Below are 18,322 nucleotides of genomic sequence, written 5' to 3' on the forward strand. Positions count from 1 at the left end.
TGGAATCTACCAGCCTGTGCACGGCTAGAAAAATTCCCTCACCTCTCTGTGCTTGGGTTTTCTGTCTTAAAGCCAAGAACAGTGAAGGCTTGAACCTCATCACGTCATCTGAGGATTCAGTTAGGCCGCAGAACCACCAAGCTCAGGACATGATGACACTAGGTTCTTTTCTTCCCCCCTGCCACCCTGTCCCTGCTCCCAGCCCACACCCCTACCTCTAAACATCAGGGCTCCAGGTTGGGCCTCAGCCCCCTCCTCCTGCCCTACACCCCTGCTCCTAAGGGTCACCATCCACCTACTGCTGGGAAAGGGGAGGACAAGACAGCTCCTTCTGCCTTCGGGGTGGCAGGGGTGGAGTCTGCAGCCTCTGAAGGCTGAGGCGGCTGTGGTTCCAAACTCCCTCCCTCTTGAAGGCCATGCTGAGCCACTGCCCCTGGCCACAGCCTTAGTCTCTCTCCTCTGATGCAATCTGGCCAACCCCTTCCACACCCTGGCCCAGTACTAGTCCTGATGCTCTGTCACTTGTCACGTAGAGCGGAGCTGTTTATCTTCCCACACTCTCTTCCCCAGGGCTCAGCTGAAGTCAGCCTCATCCTTCCGTGCCTCCTGTTTGGCTTCTGTGACATACCCAGCCTTCCTTTCAGAATGGATCTCAGCTATTTTTCTCTCTGTGTCCACCTCCCTGGCCCAGCCTGCCCCATTTCTCTGGGGCAGCACTGGACAGCCTTCTCCTGGCTGGTTCCTACCACCTTTTCCTCACACCCAGTAGCTTCTGCTCTACCATCAGACAGCACCAAGATAACAACCAAAGCCAGTGATAGTGCCCAGATCACTCTTAGCTTTGTGTGTGTGTGTGTTCTAGTACTGGAACTTGAGCTTGTGTGCTCTTTTGCTTACGGCTGGCACTCTGCCATTTGACCCACACTTCCAGTTCTGACTTTTGGCTAATTGGAGTTAAGAGTCTCATGAGGGTGGGGAGTTCGGTCCCCAGGACTGGCAAAAAAAAAAAAAAAAAAAGTCCCAGCTGGGTGTGGTGGTTCACACCTGTGATCCTAGCTACTCAGGAGGCTCAGATCTGGGGATGGAGATTCAAAGCCAGTCCTGGCACAAAAGGACCTGAGACTCTTATTTCCAATTAATTTCTAGAAATCTGGGAAGTAGGGATTGGCTCATGGGTAGGGCAGTAATCCCGAGGTGAAGAACTCAGGGACTGTGCCCAGGCCCAGGGGTAGGTGGTAGGTAGCCTTGAGCTGAAGAGCTCAGAGACAGCTCAGGCCAGTTCAAGCCCCAGGACAAAAAAAAAATCTCATAGATTTGTCTGACTTGGCTGGCTTCTAATGAAGATCCTCAGATCTCAGCCTCTTAAGTAGTTGAGATTACAAGTATGAGCCACCAGAACCTGGAGGCGGCTTCTTTTCTTCCTCTTCTTCTTCTTCCTCTTCCTCCTCTTCTTCTTCTTCTTCTTCTTCTTCTTCTTCTTCTTCTTCTTCTTCTTCTTCTTCTTCTTCTTCTTCTTCTTCTTCTTTGACAAGATCTTGCTTACTATTTCTTCCAGGCTGGTCTTAAACTTCTAGGCTCAAGTGATCCTCCTGACTCAAGCTCTCTAATAGCTGGAACAATAGCTTTTTTTTTCCCTGGTCCTGGGACTTAAATTCTGGGCTGAGATGTGGTCCCTGAGTTTTTGTGCTCAAAGCTAGTACTCTACCACATGAGCCACAGCTACACTTGTGTGTGTGTGTGACTATTTGGAGATTAGTGTCTCATGGACCTTTCTGCCTGGGCTGGCTTGGAACCATGATCCTTAGATCTCAGTCTCCTGAGTAACCTGGATTACAGGCGTGAACCACTGGTATCATGCTCTCCCCCCTCTCCCTCTCATGCTGAGGCTCAATAGGCAGCAGCTCTACCACTGAGTCATGTCCTCAGCCCTCTCATTCATTTCTTTCTTTTTTTCTTTTTTTTTTGTCAGTCATGGGGCTTGAACCCTGGGCCTGGGCACTGTCCCTGAGCAATTCAGCTTGAAGGTTAGCATTCTACCACTTGCGTCACAGAGCCACTTCTGGTTTTCTGGTTGTTAATTGGAGATAAGAGTCTCATGGACTTTCATGCTAGCTTTAAATAGTGAACCTCATATCTCAGCCTCCTGAGTAGCTAGAATTACAGATGTGAGCCACCACTGCCCAGCTGCCCTCTCATTTCTTGAAGAACCAAGTTCATGTTCCCCTCCATGGTAATGTAATTTATCATCCAAATCAGAACTTCTCTCCCTTTTGAGAGTAAAAAGGGAGAACTAGGGGGAGGGAAATGGGTACCAAGACATGTGAAAGGGTATCAATGTATGTGAATTAATGCACCTTCTATCTGGCAAATATCATGTAACCCTTTTACTAATTACAATAAAAAAAGAGAACTATTATTATGCCAGTAAATGCCAGTAACCTACAAGGTCATGTGCGCTGCTCTCTAGCAGCCTACCTCACCAAGCCACCAGTGTGACTCCTTCCTTCACCCTGTCCCTAATTGTCGCTCAGCTTCCCTGACCACAGCTTGCTTGCCACAGGGTCTTTGCACCCACTTAAACTGATTCACTTAGACTATTCTTGCCCAGATCTTCCTATGGTCCTGTTCTCTGGCTGGGAAGAGCCTGTCTGCCCATCTGCAAAATGGGCAGGGAAGGTTGATTTTTTTTTGCCAGTTCTAAGGCTTGAACACAGGCCTGGGCACTGTCTTCAAATTTTCTCAAGGCTGGTGCTATACCACTTGAGCCACAGAATCACTTCAGGCTGTTTTTGCCCTTTCTATGTAATACCAAGGAATCCAACGCAGGGCTTCCTACATGCAAGGCAAGCACTTTGCTACTAAGCCACAATCCTGGCCCCAGGAAGGTTGAATATTGATGGGAAGTATTTATGTGACTATAGGAGTTTATCATTCAAAATGAAGGAAAAAGAAGTTGTAGGTTCCTCCAGCTCCTGAAACCAGGGGCCCCGCACTGAGAAGCTAGTTGTCTGACAGCCACTCCTGGTTCTGACATTCTAGGGTTCCTTATTGTGACTCTTCTCTTAGAAAAGCAGCCTTCCTGATGTCTAATCCTTGTCCCAAGCTGTAGCCTGGTAACAGGAGACCGTCAAGGTCTTCTGGGTCCTCTGGGTCCCACAGCAATGGGAGTGGGGCAAGGAGGAGCCCTTCCTCCAGGCCCTTCCAGCTACCCTTCCTGAGTGAGGCATCCCATCCCATCACTTCCGTACATTCATGACCGGAAATCCTCCCATTGCTGGGAATCCACTGGCCAGGACACTGGGATCCACCCAGCACTTCCTTCTACTTCCTGTTCATTTCCCCTTGGACTCTGGGGCAGGAGCACTGCCTAAGAGATGGGATGCCTGCCTCTGCAGCCAGCATGGGTGCATGTGAGCATGTTCAAGGTGGAAGTCCAGGCCAGGGCCCTCTATCCATCGTCTACAGCACTTGGAGATTGCTAAAGCATAAGGTGATCGTGCCTACTTAAAATCCATCATCAGCCAGGCGCCATGGCTCACATCTCTAAGCCTACCTACTCAAGAGGCTGAGTGAGACATGAGATCTCGTTCAAAGCCAGCCCAGGCAGGAAAGGTCCTGAGACTCTTAACTCCAATTAAGCAGCAGAAAAGCCATGGCTAAGACATAAGGTGAGCATGCCTACTTAAAATTCATCATAACAAAATAAAATTAAATAAACTTTGGGCAGGGAGTGTGGCCTAGTGGTTAGAGTGCTTGCCTAGCATGCACGAGGACCCGGGTTCGATTCCCTGGTACCACAAATATAGAAAAAGCCAGAAGTGGTGCTTGGCTCAAGTGGTAGAGCTCCAGCCTTGAGAAAGCCCAAGGACAGGGCTCAGGCCCTGAGTTCAAGCCCCAGGACTGGCAATAAAATCAATAAAATAAAATAAAATCCATCAGCTCTCATTTGTTTGGAGATTTCTAGAGCTCTCTCCCTCACCCTGTAATGATCTAAAACCAGGACTCAAAGCATCCATTATTATTTTTTTTTTTTTTGGTCATGGGGCTTGAATTTGGGGCCTAGGCACTGTCCCTCAGCTTTTTTTTTGCCAGTCCTGGGCTTGAGCTCAGGGCCTGAGCACTGTCCTTGGACTTTCTCAAGGCTAGAGCTCTACCACTTGAGCCTCAGCACCACTTCCAGCTTTTTTTTCTATATGTGGTACCGAGGAATCGAACCCGGGTCTTCATGCATGCTAGGCAAGCACTTTAACCACTAGGCCAAACTCCCGGCCCCATGTCCCTAAGCTTTTTTGTTCAAGGCTAGCACTCTACTACTTTGAACCACAGCACCACTTCCAGTTTTCTGGTAGTTCACTGAAATAAGAGTGTCAGAAATTTTTCCTGCCCAGGCTGGCTTGGAACTGTGATCCAGATCTCAGCCTCCTGGGTACCTGGGGTTACAGGCATGAGTCACAGCACCCAGAGCACTTTTTTACACATTTTCAAAAATCTAGCCCATTCATTAATTCACTAATTATTTTCTCATTCTATGGACTTAAAAAACACACTTTTCCTCTGATATGAGTATTGAAATTAATTACTAATAGTGACAATTGTGCTAAATCAGGCCCATTAATCAGCCACATTAATTATTTAAATAACCAACCCCTTAAACTGCTTGAATTAACTGATTTGTTATGATCACTGATACTACATATTGGGCATCTCCAAGGGGTTTGTGGGGAGAAGAGTGAGGATAGGCTGCCCCCTCCCTGTCCTGCTGGCTTTCCTTCACGGGGGTGGCCTTGCCCTCTGCAAGTCCACTCTCTCTCAGCTCATAGTGTGTTACTTTGGGCCTCAGAGCCAGGAGCAGAGACTCCCCGGCCTCTGCATCCTGCTTCTCAGCTCTCTCCAACTTCCTCTTGAGGCTGAAATTCCACATCTATGAAATGGGCATGCTGAGATCCTCTGCACTGGGGCACCCTGAGGCGCACATAACAAGGAAGGGTGCCAAGATCCATGGCCTGTGTGGAGCCTCTCCACCCATGCACATGTCCCATCTAACCATCACTCCTTCGTTCTGGTCCCTGCTGCCAGCTGTAGCAGCTGCCATTGGCTTTGGGCCCAGGATGGATTACCCCACCCAGACATATTAGGAAGGCTCTGGGCTTCGGCCTCTAAGATGGCCACCAACAAGCCAGATACAAGCCTGCACCTCCACTGGGTGGCACCCTCAGGCCTCAGGCAGCAGGGGTGGAAGAAAGGGTACTGATCCAGAGGAGGGCAGAGCTGAGGGTGCTGACCCCACCTGAGCTGCTCCGAGACTCAGAGCTCAGAACCTGCTGTCCAGAAGCCCAACACGGCCATTGATGGGGTGTGAGCTGTAGACCCCACTTTTCTAGCAGCGAACTGAAGCTTGAGGCCGGACCAAGGACTCACAGATGATGGGTAGATTTCCTCACCCATTTCCTGGGTGGAAATGAGACGGAAGCTAAGCATTGTCGGCTCATGCCTGTACTCACAGATCCGTAGGGGGCTGAGATCTAAGGACCACGGTGGAGACCGGTCCAGGCAGGAAAGTCCACGAGACTCTTACCTCCAATTAGCCACTAAAAGCCAGAAGTGGAGCTGTGGTTCAAGTGATGGTAGAGTGCCAGTCTTGGGTCCATGACCCAGTACAAGCACCAAAGAAAGAAAAGGGGGGGAGGCAGGAAGTTAGGAGAGAAGAAAAGGAAAGAAAGAAGAAGGGGAGGAAAAGGGAAAGCAAACTTACACTTCGCTGATTAGAGCAGAGGACCAAGGCGTGGAGGAGGAAATGGAGTGGACAGACAGAAGAGCCTTGGGGCGCCCTCAAATGCCCTCAGCTGGAAGTAAGAAGCAGGACCCTGTACAAATCCCACCTGAGGGCCTCAGTTTCCCTCCCTGTAGCACAAGCAGCTCCAGGCCCTGTGCTTTCTAAGTGCAGGCTCAGGAAGAGCCTCTCCCTTGTCACACAGCCAGGCCTCACCAGGGCCCCATGAAGCAAGCTCGGCCATCATCCCGTTAGTGGCACAAATACAGGGTGTCTGAGTTGCTGAGATACCCGCGGCCCCCTGCCCTCACCCCTCACAGATCCCCGGAGGGATGGGGCAGGGGGGGGGGGTTCAGCGGGGGGAGGTGGGGCTGTAGGGGGAACAGCCCAATGTTCCCAAGCCAGCCTCGTTCCCACAGCCCAAGGCGTCTGGGGGTCTCGGGGACTGTGAGAAAGTCTCCACAGGAAATGAGAGCCAGCAGCAGCTGGGCCCCTTCACGAGACGAGGACCAGCTGCCTCGAGCCCAGGGAGGCTGCAGAGCTGGCCCAGTGCGACCCCCTCCACCGGCCCGTAATGGCTACCAGATGCCCTGCAGCTGACGTCACTCTGGAGGGCCAGGAGGGTCGTGGGACTCTGGGGAGTTGGGAATTCTTGGACCAGAATCAACATTCCAAAAGGAAATGAGGAGGGGGATGTCTTCGCCTGGGGCCTGGCACCAGGACTACCCCTGCTCTGTTTTAGGGTGTCACCTGGGCTCAGACTCAGTTTCCTTCCACACCCTTGGTGGTGGGGGTGGGGTCCAGGTCTCTGAGTGGAGCAGAGTGGCTAGAGGCAGCCATGGTGCCCATCTTGATGAGTCAAAACCAGGTCCTTGCTGGGGGCTTTCCAGGCCATATTTTAGCTGAAATCTACTCCCTTCCTGGTTTCTCCTTCCATTTCTCCCCATTTCTTCCATTTCTTCTGCCTCAGATACTCTGGTCTTTGCTGTTCATCAAACATCTCAAAAATGTTTTCACCACAGGACCTTAGCACATACTGTTCCTTTAGCCTCATCCACCCTTTCCCAGAGAGCCAAGAGGGTTTGTTCCTTCATCATCTTTGTTTAAAGGTCAGTTTCTCACTGAGACTTTGTTCCTGACTAATCTTCCTGCAGAGCCATCATCAGCTATTCCCCACAAGACCAATTCCCTTATTTGATAGGTAGAAATATGCACAGTTAGTGGTCATAAGGACTGAACTTAGGAGCTCACACCTCCTAGACAGGTGCTCTACCACCTAAGCCATACTGCCCCTAGCCCCTTTGCTTTAGTAATGTTCACTTCACAAGTTTATGTCGAGATGGATCTGGGCCCTTTCCCACATTGCCAAAGATGGCAAGCAAGCACCACAGTGCCCATCCTGCAGCTGAGATGGAATCTCATGGATTTTTATGCCCAGACTGGCCTTGAACCGTGCACAATCCTCTAATTTCTGCTCCTTCATTGGACTGTAAATCTTCCCGGTAGCTCCTTTCTCCTCTAGTTTTCAATATCACTCATCTCCCTATTTGTTCCTCCCACAGTGGATGAGAGGCTTTAAAAGGGCTGGCTTTGCTGGATGCCATTGGCTCATACTTGCAATCCTAGCAACTCAGGAGGCTGAAATCTGAGGATCAAGGATGGAAGCCAGCCCAGGAACACAAGTTCTTGAGACGTTTTTTTTTTTCCCCCGCCAGTCCTGGGCTTGAACCAGAGCCTGAGTACTGTCCTTGGACACTCTACCCCTAGGCCAAACTCCTGGCCCCATCCTTGAGACTCTTATCTCCACTTTACCAGCAAAGAGCCAGTGAAGCTCTGACTCAAGTAGTAAGATACCAGCCTTGAGTGAAAAAGCCTAATAAAAGCAAGAGGCTCTGACTTCAAGTCCCAGTACTAGTGTGGGGAGGTGGGGGAGGGGGGAAAGGATTAATCTGCTGTATTCTTAGAGCTTATAACAGGTCTGGGTCATGGGTACACTTCAGCAAATATGAAAATGAATCAATACAAATTTAACTGATGGTATAATGATTTCCATAGCATAATCTGTAATGTGTGTTCCTTCCAGGGCATTATAGAAAGCCATGTGAAATAATGGTAAAATGGGCACCCAGATGCTCATATTTATAATCATAACTACTCAGGAGGTCAAGCAAGATCCATAGGATCATGGCTTAAGGCTCCCATGGGCAGAAAAGTTTGTAATCCTAGCTACTCAGAAGGCTGAGATCTGAGGACCAGGGTTCAAAGCCAGCCTGTGCAAGACAGTTCATGAAACTTTTTATTTTTTTTGGTCAGTCATGGGACTTGAACTCTGGGCCTGGGCGCTATCCCTGAGCTTGTCAGCCCAAGGCTACAGCCCTGCCCTTGAGCCACAGCCCCACTTCCCATTTTCTAGGGTCAACTGGAGATAAGAATCTCACGATCTTTAGTGGTCTTTAGTGCCCCGGCTGCCTTTGAACTGAGATCTTCAGATCTCAGCCTCCTCACTAGAATCACAGGCAAGAGCCACCGCTCATCGTCTTGAAACTCTTATCTTCTTCCAATAACCTAATCAGAAAAGCCCAGAAGTAGTGCTGTGGCTCACATGGTAGTGTACTAGCCTTGAGCACAAAGAGGCTCAGGGGCGGGCACCCAGGTCCTGAGTTCAAGCATCAGGAGTAGAGGGAAAAAGAAAGAAAAAAGGAAAAAAGAAAGAAAGAAAACTGTGTTGGATGTGTGGCTCCAGTGGTAGAGTGCCTGTTGAACAAGCAAGCTGATCAAACATAAAGCCCTGAATGTGAACCCTAGTACTTACAGAAGATTAGTAAATGAGAATCAGGTGCCGGTGGCTCACGCCTATCATTCTAGCTACTCAGAAGTCTGAGATCTGAAGATCATAGTTCAAAGCCATCTTGCCCAGGAAAGTCTATGAGACTCTTATCTCCAATTGACTACCAAAAAAGCTGGAAGTAGTGCTGTGGCTCAAGTGGTAGAGTGCTAGCTTTGAGCAAAAAAAAGCTCAGAGACAGCATTCAAGCCCTGAGTTTAAAGCCCCAGAATAGACACAAAAAGAAAAGAAATAAGTAGATAATACTGAAGTACTAGTAGAGACTGTTGAGATTTCCTTTTGCAAAAGAAAAAAGGTTGCCAGGAGCTAGTGGCTCACATCTGTAATCCTAGTTACTCAGGAGGGTGAGATCTAAGGATGACCATTCAAAGCAGTCTGGTGCAGATAAATTCATAAGGCTATTAATTTCCAATAAACTAAAAGTCAGAAATGGGACTGTGACTCAAGTGAAAATGCTAAGGGATAATGTTCTGGCTCTATCTATGACCCCAGGAGAGTCCCTTTCCCCTCCCAGCCTCAGTCTCCTTGTTGGTGAGGTAGAGAAACACTCTGAGGTGCATTCTGGCCTGACAGTTCCTGTGTGAATGGGGTATGTTGAGACCTCCCTTCCTCTCTGAGCTTTGCCTCCCCTGGTGTATCTTGAGCTGGGGGTGGAGACCGGGACTCTCAGGGTCATGCTGTTGCTTCCCCACAGAAGGCTGTGGTCCCTGGGCAGTGGGGGAAAGGCAAAGCTGGAGATGACTGCCCCTCCTCCCTCCTTATCCTCCATGATCTCAGCAGGGCCCAGGCACCAGGAAACTTCTGCAACCTCACCTCTTCCCCTTCCTTCCTCAGCTCCAGGTGCACCCTGCCTCCCAGGGGTGGGGGAGGGAAACCATCTCCCTGGGCTTCAGCTGCTCCCTCTGGATGCTTAGGAAGGCACGGAGCCTATCATCTTTTCCACTGGCAATTCTCCTGCTTCCCTCTTTCATAGGTTGGATGAATCTTCTGAGAACTTTTTTTTTTTTTGTCAGTCCTGGGTCCTCTGCCCCAGGACACTTTTTGCTCAAGGCTAGCACTCTGCCACTTGTGGCTTTTTCTGTGTATGTGGTACCAAGGAATCGAACCCAGAGCTTCATGCATACAAGGCGAGCACTCTACCATTAGGCTCTAACTATGTGGGCTCCTGGGGATTCAGAGGCCCAGCATGGAGCAGAGCTAGCCTGAAATCACATAAGCAGGCAGAGACACCCAGACACAGAGCTGAGGTTCTGGGACTCCTGGGAGAAAACTTCAACCATCCCTAGAGGTAGGTAGGATGCTAGATCAAAGGGCACCAGGAGGGCACCTGCTATCCCTGCTCCCTCAACCCCTGGATGAGCTGGGTGAACAGTCTCTCTGTGGCCAGCTCCAGGACAAATCTAATGTCAAAGGCACTTCCAGGACCAGGGAGAAAGACTTGAGCTGGGCCATACACTTACATTTTCAGTTTCTCAACTTCTCAGGGGCCCTAGTTGAAATCAGAACCTAGTTCTTATTTCTACTAGTTGTGTCAAACTAGTAAGCAAATTTCTCTTTCCTTATATACAGAATGGGGAGATAAGGACCTACCCTCTCAGGGCTGCTGGTTGAGTAGATGAGCAGATGCTCAGCCTGACTTAAGGGTAGGGCAGTGAACAGTTGCACTCAAAGAAAGCTGACATGGAAAAGTCTAAGATGCTAAACCCACACCTAGGACTGTCATCTGCCCCAGGGAGGTGGATCTCCCTGTCAGACCCCGTTCCAGCCCCCACCCGACCCCCGCTGGCCCTCCCAGACCCAGTGTGATCACTCACCCTCGGGGCCCCAGGGCAGGGCACCTTCGGCCCACCGCAGTCATGGTGCCTACAGCCAGGGATCTCCTCAGTCCAGTGGCTCCCGCCTTTCTCAGGCCACTGAACTGCGGAGCCCAGGGAAGGACTCTGGAGGCGGATCCTGATTTGCTAGCCACGCCCCCTAACCCTCCGCACTCGCCCGGCTCCACGCTCCACCCACTTCCTCTCTAGCCACGCCCCTCCAATCCATCACTCCGGGGCAGAGGAAGCCCCTCCCATTGGAGCACACACCCCCTCAGGCCCGCCCCTCCTCCAGGGGTCACACTCCTAGGCACGCCCCGCCCCTCCTCCAGAGAACCAATCAGCGTCCGCGGTGGGAGGTGCCAGGCTCCCAGGGAAGTCTCTGACCTGGGGTGATTCACAGTACCCGTGGACCTGTCAGGCTTTCTTCCCGGATAAAACGCTTGCTCTTCCTCGCCGGAATGAAGCTGGATTTAGGAGGTGGGCACACGAAGAAGGCAGCTTAGGGCAGCCAGTGATAGCGGAAAAGACTGAGTTTGGTTATTCCTAAAAACAGCATTTCTCATTTACCTAGTGCTTGCAGTGCGCCAGACGCTGTCATGTGAAGATTTTGGAGCTAAGCTAGTCCTAAGCCTTTATCACAACCCTGCAAGTACTGTCATTCTGCTGTTCAGAGAGGGCAAGTGAGAAGGGTGTCACCGGCATACCCTCAGCTGCTTTACAAGGTGCTGCCTCTCCACTGAGGTTGAGAAGGATGATGGGCTGGGGTAGTGGGGAGGAGGGGCCGTGTCTAGATTCAGTTACAGAGCTCAGTGTACACAGAGGCTATGCCTCGTATCATCCCAGGGAAAAAGCCATCAAGCAAGGCCCACATCTAGCCCTGGAGTTCCTTTGGCTCATATGGCACTATCCTTTTTATTTCCACAATCACTCCTGGCTGGGTGGGTTGGGCTCTCAGCTTACTTGGTTTGGCAGAGGAGTATGAGATACCCAGCCAGCCCTGGGGTGTACTAGAAGCTGGTAGGTAGCTGGAGACAGGCAGATTCCCCGCCCAAGTCCTAGTTCCCCGGCACCCTAGCTGGAGGCTACCAGGACTGAGTCAGACTGACAACACTTCAGATCCTAACTTGTTCACTTGCAGGATGTGCAGCCTGATGGGGCCCCATGACTTCCTCACAGTTTCCTCATCTGTCATGCATAAGCAGTAGTAGCATCTCCTTCCTAGTTTTCTTCTGAGAAATTAGTTACCAGTGAAGGTTTCCCATAATTCCTGGGTGTGGTAAGCCCTTCAAGTGTAGCTATTTTTTGTTTTAGCCCAGATGTTTGTGTTGGGGATGGGGCTGCATTGGCAGGAGGCCAAAGACACTATCCCTGCATAGTGACACCTACCATGCTCCTGGTGACACCTACCTTTCTGGAGGTGCATCCTCTGGGGTTCCCTCCTCCTTTATGTCTGTGTCTGCTGTAAGGTCTTCAGGCTGTAAGGTCTGCTGTAAGGTCTTCACCTCCACTGCTGGAGGGTTGGATCTCACTTCTGGGGTGTCTTCCAGGATGACCTCAGTCCCAGCCACCACCTCCTTGGGTCCTTCCATGTCTGGTGGGTTAGGCAGATCTTGAGATACCAGCTGAGCCTCAGGGCTCACCTCCTGGATCTTCTGACTAGCCTGTTGGTTCTGAGCTTTCTTAATGTGGGGGCGAGGCATGGTGCCCATATGACTGTACATGTCGCTGGAGCGAGCATAGGCTGACGGGCTTTTGGGGACTGTCACCATGTCATCCTGTGTGGCCTCAAAGGTGTCAGGCTCCTGATGGGACTGGATGCTGACAGACGCTGAAGACCGTCTCAGAGTGAAGGACCGAGGGAGACTGGAGAGACTCCCAAAGCCCTTGAACTTGAAGAACTCTGGCAAGACAGAAGGGAAAGAAAAAGAAATAATGGCCATGAGTGCAGCAATACAATAAAAAAGTTATCTGTAGGCTGGGAATGTAACTTAGTAGAATGCTTGCCTAGCATGCAGCAAGCCCTGGGTTCAATTTCTCAGTACTACATCAATAGGCCATCCATGGTGGCGCATGCCGGTAATCAACGAGGAGGAGGAGGCAGGAGGATCACGAGTTGAGACCAATCTGGGCTACACCAGAAGGGGCTGGGCGTTTAGCAGAGTGGTGGAGTGCTTATCTAGTGTGCACGAAGACCTGGGCTCCATTCCTCGGTACCACATACATAGAAAAAAACCAGAAAGGGCACTGAGGCTCAAGTAGTAGAGCTCTAGCCTTAAGAAAGTCCAAGGACAAGGCTCAGGTCCTAAGCTCCAGAGTCCTGACCTTGAACAAATGAAGCTCAGGGACAGTGCTCAGGCCCTGAGTTCAAGCCACAAGACTGGCAAAAAAAAGTTACCTGCAGTTTTACCCTCCCCTGAGGATGGTGGTGGGGGATTCACTGACACCCCTAATCAGTCTCTAACCAGCTCCCAGAAGTGGAATAACCTGGCAACTTTGGAGACAGAGCCCTGGACATGAATTCCTGTTTTTTAGGCTAGTTACTTGATCTGAGTAATTTTTTCATCAGTAAGCTAGGGATTACAGGACTTCTATGGGTGGCAGCAGGATTGAAGAAAAAGATGTAAATAACAGATCTCACATGGAAACGTGCTCACAGTGAAAAGCAGCAAAGATGACTGTGACAGTGACAATGTTTCTGCATTCATCACACTATAGGCGTAACTTCTCCCCCATTTTCCAGATGAGGAACTTGAGATTTAATTTAGGCACAGTTGGTAATAAAGCATGTGTGCATATGTGTGCGTGCGTGTGTGTGTGAGGCTTGCTGGATAGGTGAGGGGTGTCCCATCAGCCTTTGAGTGCCTTGGGGTGAGTGGGGGGCCTCCCTAGCCTGAGGGTCTCTGGCCTCTGTCTGTGGTTTTCTCCTTCCTGTCAGCTGAGCTCACAGTTTCAGAGCTGGGGTGATACCATCTCCCCATTTCCGTAGGGGTGCATGAGCTGTGAGGTCACTCCTCCCTGCCCCCAGCTGTGGGACTGTTTCTCCTCTCAGCAGCAGCAGCTTCTTCCTTCCAGGTTCAAGATTAACAAAAACAACAAGAAACAATCCTGCCTTTTCCACTTTGGACTTCCCACCGCCTCAAGTCCTCACACTTATACTGTCCATTTGACTAGGATGGAAACTGAGGCTCAGAGACAGGAAAGGACTTGCCCAGGGTCACACAAGCTCTGGCTGAGGCTGAGGCTGGAGGCAGGAGCAGGGCTCTGGTACTTCCTCCTCGCTCTGCCTCTCCCCGTGCCCCCCTTACCCCCCAAGCTACAGATACTGCCAACCAGTGCCCTGGTCCTAGACAACCCTGCCTTGGACAGAGACTTTGTTAGTGACCAGCAGGGGGCCATTGGCTCCTACCAACTACTGGGGTAGAGATCTGAAGGAAACTGAGTCCAGGGACTGGAACTGAACCCTGCCCCGTAGACCAGGAGGCTTTGGGAAAGTTTATTTTCATCCATACCTTGTTATCACACCACCCTGACTCCACTGAGTACTGTCCAATTGAAGGAATCCAAGGAGTAAAGTTTGAGGGAGCCAGGAGGAGACCCACTTGAGGAAAGAAGAATGGGAGTCTAGTTCTAGTATCTTCTGGCCTCACTGCTGCTGAGAACACAAGGCAGACCCCACGACACATTTCTACCTTCCTCCAATTCCCTGAGCTCCCAAGACCCAGCGTGAACCCGGGTCTGGGAACAGGCTTTGTGATCTCCCTGCCTAGCAAGGAGGTTGGGGAGAGCTCAACACGCAGTGAACCAGACAGACAGGCAGCCACAGGAAGAAGCCAGAGATGGGGACCCACCTGGCCAGAGGAAGAGAGACAGACTCAGGGTAGAGTGCAGGCACATGGCAACAGAGCAACTCTCTGGAGGGAGCCAGTGATGGGCAGAGAAACAGAAACCAGACAGCAATAAAGAACCAGATGCCGGACAGCTGCACTCACTGAACTTTTTGCTGGTCTTCTTGGGTCCCTCTGTCATCTTGGCGACTTGCACAAAGCCCCTGGCCAGCTGGCATGTGGCTGCTTGGGGCTTGTGGACATCAAGATTGAAGTGTCTTTCTCACCACCCCTTCCCCTTTCTCTTGCCCTCTCACTGGCTTCCTCTGTGTATTTTTAAACCAGCCAAACTCTCATGGCCCCACCCTCTCACCCTCTCCACAGGGGGCGGGGGCTGGGGCCTCTGGAGTCCAGCCCCCGAGGGCCTCCTGGGCCCCAGCAGTGGGGGCAGTGGGCAGACCACAAGCCCATGGGACCTCAAAAGCCTGGGAGAAAAAAAACCACAGGTTCTGGGAATGGAGCCCACTGGGCCGGGGGTCGTAGGGACTTGCCAACAGCTGTTGGGGGTCTGGTCCAGGGGCTGGGAAGCCAAGGGGCAGGCTATGTGAAAGTGGTTTATTCTAGTCCTCAGTATCCAGGAGACAGACTGGTGGCAGAGATGAGAGCGCTGGGGGCAGGCCTGTGGGCCCTGGCCACTCAGATCCAAGTTTGAATCTTGGCTGGTCACTTCTGATAGAGAACTTACTTCCTTGAGCCTCAGTTTCCTTTCTGTGAGCAGGGAATACTTTCTGGGCCCATCTCACAGGGGCCAGGGCACTGAGCAGAGCCTGTGCAGAATGGATGCCTGAAAAGGTCGCGGAGACATATGATGGTGGACCTATCACACTCATTGGACCGAACTGGGGAAACAGAGGCACAGAGAAGTGGGAGAATTTGTTAAGATCACATGCAGGTTGGTGGTAAAGACTGGATTACAACATACCCTTACATGTTCCTTTCCACACAGCTAGTGACTTTTACTCTGAAAACTCTGTGTGTGTGTGTGTGTGTGTGTGTGTGTGTGTGTGTGTGTGTCTGTGTCTGTGTGTCTGTGTATATGCATATTTATGTGGGCAAAAGAGAGATACAGAAGTGCAATTTCTGCGTGTACAAACCATGTACAGAGTACCAGCACGTGGGCAGGGTGGGGCCAACAAGACTAGGAGACTCTCATCCAGTGCTGTGTGCTTCTGAAGACTTGGTCTCTGAATCGCTGCAATGGGGACAGTGCAAAGTATGCAGCAAACCTGCAGAGGTGTGAAATACTCTCACACACTAGAGTTTGAACCCAAGGCCTTGCCTAAGCCACACCCCCAGCTCTAGATCTGGCATTCTCGTCTTGCCTCAGGTTGGTTGTGGAGCTGTGAGAGAGGGAGCTCAAGGTTAGATGGAGTCTTTCCCGCACTCTCCATAAAAATGACACCAAGAGTCAGGTCACAGGAGACCAGTAGCTGCTTGTCTAGCTGTAGAGACTGAGGTGCTCACTTCTGTGGATAATGTTCCTTGAGGGGGAAGGAAAGGTCTGATGGGACAAAGAAGAACCCAAGGCCCTCCCAAAAAGGGGAGACAGTCCTTGGGCTGTGACAGGGTCCTGCTCACAGACAGCCTGGGTAGACCGGTGCTTAAAGTCTAGCAAAAGGATGAGGTTGGTGGGTCATGAGGTTTGGGGGGAAATGGGGTTACAATCCCAACTTCTACTACTGGATATTGAGAATGTACCTGACACAGAGTTGGATATCTCCATCAGTGGTCATCTGAATTCATACAACGGATCTGACACTGCCCACTTAACAGATGAGGAAACAGGCAAACAAAGGCAGAAAACTGAGTGTCATGACTTCCGCTGGAAGCCTGGTGGAAATCTGGGGTCTTCTTAGTAGAAGACAGAGGAGGGGGTCTCTGGCTTTTTTTTTTTCACAAGGACACAGTTCCAGTGTGACTTGGACTAATTGCCTAGCCCGTGACATCTGCTAGCGGTAGCTTCCTAGCGAGGCCACCTCTCAAATAGCTGTACAGCATACGCAAGTGCCTATGTTTCTTTGGGCCTCAGTTTCTTTATCTGTGAAGTCGGGCCAGCTCATGGGGAGGGAGAGGCTCAGTAAACCCTGATTCTGTGGCTGAAGGGTGAGCCATTGGACCCAGCACACTAAGCCAGGCCAGGGAAACCCTGGTGAGCAGAAACATGATGTGAGGGGCCTGTAAGTGTTAGCCACCAAGAGACTGTGTTGCAGTGGTGCTTTGTAAGCCTTCCAGCTGGGTCTGCTGTTGGTCAGGGCGCCAGAGCAGCTGCTGGGTCCCTGGGAGAATGAATGGGGCTCAGTGTAGTAGCTGCACTGAGCTCAGAGTCCCCATTGTGCCTCTTTGAGTGGCCGTTACAAGTGTGGTTGGAGACCGCCTGGCGGGTGGCTGTCCCCCGGGCCCTCCTTAGCCTGTGGCTGGGGGCCAGCCCATGTGCTGTAGCCCTGAATACCAACCAAGGGCTTTCCTTCCCTCCCTTGGAGGGCCAAGACCTCTACCCAGATGAGACTTGCCACAAATGCCACATTCTCCTCCATGCCCTTGGTCTATTGCCTCCTTCAAGTCCCTCCAGTGATAGCTTAGCTAAGGTCCCCCAAGAATGCTGCTATCTTGTTGTTTTGCTGGTCATGAGGCTTAGACTGGGTACTGTCTCTGAGCTCTTTTGCTCAAGATCAGTGCTCTATCACTTTGGGCCACAGCTCCAATTCTGTTTTTCTAGTCATTAATTGAAGATAAGAGTCCCATACACTTTTCTGCCTGGGTTGGCTTTGAACTGTGATCCTTAGATCTCAGCCTCTTGATTATTTAGGATCACAGCACCAGCGCCCCAGCTCCTGCTGTGATTGTGTGTGTGTGTGTGTGTGTGTGTGTGTGTGTGTGTGTGTACTGGTCCTGGCGCTTGAATTCAAGGCCTGAACTCTGTCCCTGAGCTTTTGTGGTTGAGGATAGAGCTCTCCACTTGAACCACAGCTCCACTTCTGGCTTTTTGGTGGTTAACTGAAAATAAGAATCTCTGGGGGCTGGTAGTATGGCTTACTGGTAGAATATTTCCCTAGCATGCATGAAGTCCGGAGTTTGATTCCTCGGTACCACATACATAGAAGCCGGGAATAATGCTGTGGCTCAAGTGGTAGAGTTCTAGCTGTTGAGAAAGTCCAAAGACAGTGCTCAGGCCCTGAGTTCAAGCTCCAGAACTGACAAAAAAAAATCTTAGGGACTTCTCTGCTTGGATTGTCTTTGAACCACAATCCTTAGATCTCAGCCTCCAGGGTAGTTAGGATTAGTTAGGATTACAGGGGTGAGCCACTAACACCTGGCTGCTGTGATTTCTTATCTCCTTCCCAGACATATGACTCACACGGAGCCATTAGGGGAGGGGGTTATGGAGGGGAAGGAAATAAGAGGCTCTGCAGGTAGGCCGGTACTATCAGGGAGTAGATTCCATCAACCTGAGTTCAGGCCCCTCCTAAATGACCGTGGCAAGTACTGTCACTTCTCTAAGTACAAAGAGGCAAATATAACCTCCTTCCTGTGATCTTGTACCAATGAAATAATGAGTTCCTACTGAAAACATCATTTCATTCATTTGTGTCTTTTCGAAGGCATCCCCAACAGACTCCTGCTTCCTGGTGGGTCTCTGTTCACCCTACTAGTAGTCCCATGAGCCAGAGGAGCTGGACCATTAGGTGCTCCGTACTTGCTTTTCCTGGGTTGGCCTAGCTGGCTTAGTAGAATGATGAGCTTTGAAAGCAAAGGCACCTAGCTCTGAATCCCAACTTCAACGCCTTCCTTTCTGGCTTTCAGCCAGGCCACTTTGCTGCTCTGAGCATGCTTCCTCTTCTGTTACTCCACCCCCGTAATAACCTCCTGTGAAGTGGCCAGAAGAGGATGAAGAGGTGGGGAGAGCGGAGGGGGGCACAGCTTCTATAGAGGGACAGGCTCTGGTTATCACCCAGCTAGAAGGTTCCCATCCTAGAAAGCTGATCATCCTGGCCTTCCCCACAGGGGT

At 50.9% G+C, this 18,322-nt stretch overlaps 1 protein-coding gene and 1 long non-coding RNA gene across 5 annotated transcripts in view; one reads left to right on the forward strand and one right to left on the reverse strand.

Moving 5' to 3' along the window:
- The window catches only part of Sh2d3c (SH2 domain containing 3C), a 42,655-nt gene that overhangs the window by 22,730 nt on the left and 1,603 nt on the right, over positions 1-18,322 (reverse strand). Inside the window, exons 2-3 of one of the 4 annotated variants that reach the window (XM_090330684.1) lie at positions 15,002-15,155; positions 11,840-12,332 (exon numbers count right to left, since the gene is read on the reverse strand). In XM_090330684.1, coding sequence (XP_090186810.1) covers positions 11,840-12,332; positions 15,002-15,146 — 638 coding nt within the window. In that variant the 5' untranslated portion in view covers positions 15,147-15,155. Of the gene's footprint in view, positions 1-299; positions 3,601-11,839; positions 12,333-14,421; positions 14,585-15,001; positions 15,156-18,322 lie in introns of those variants that run through there. The other 3 variants (XM_090330685.1, XM_090330687.1, XM_090330688.1) reach the window with 3 other exon arrangements.
- LOC150065990 (uncharacterized) lies at positions 10,827-12,310 on the forward strand. The gene is made up of 3 exons (XR_016535000.1): positions 10,827-10,909; positions 11,004-11,154; positions 12,224-12,310. It is a non-coding gene; the product is annotated as an uncharacterized LOC150065990 (long non-coding RNA).

The sequence above is a fragment of the Megascapheus bottae genome, chromosome 3 (genome assembly GCF_031878675.1).
Source record: "Megascapheus bottae isolate mThoBot1 chromosome 3, mThoBot2.hap1, whole genome shotgun sequence".
Taxonomy (NCBI): domain Eukaryota; kingdom Metazoa; phylum Chordata; class Mammalia; order Rodentia; family Geomyidae; genus Megascapheus; species Megascapheus bottae.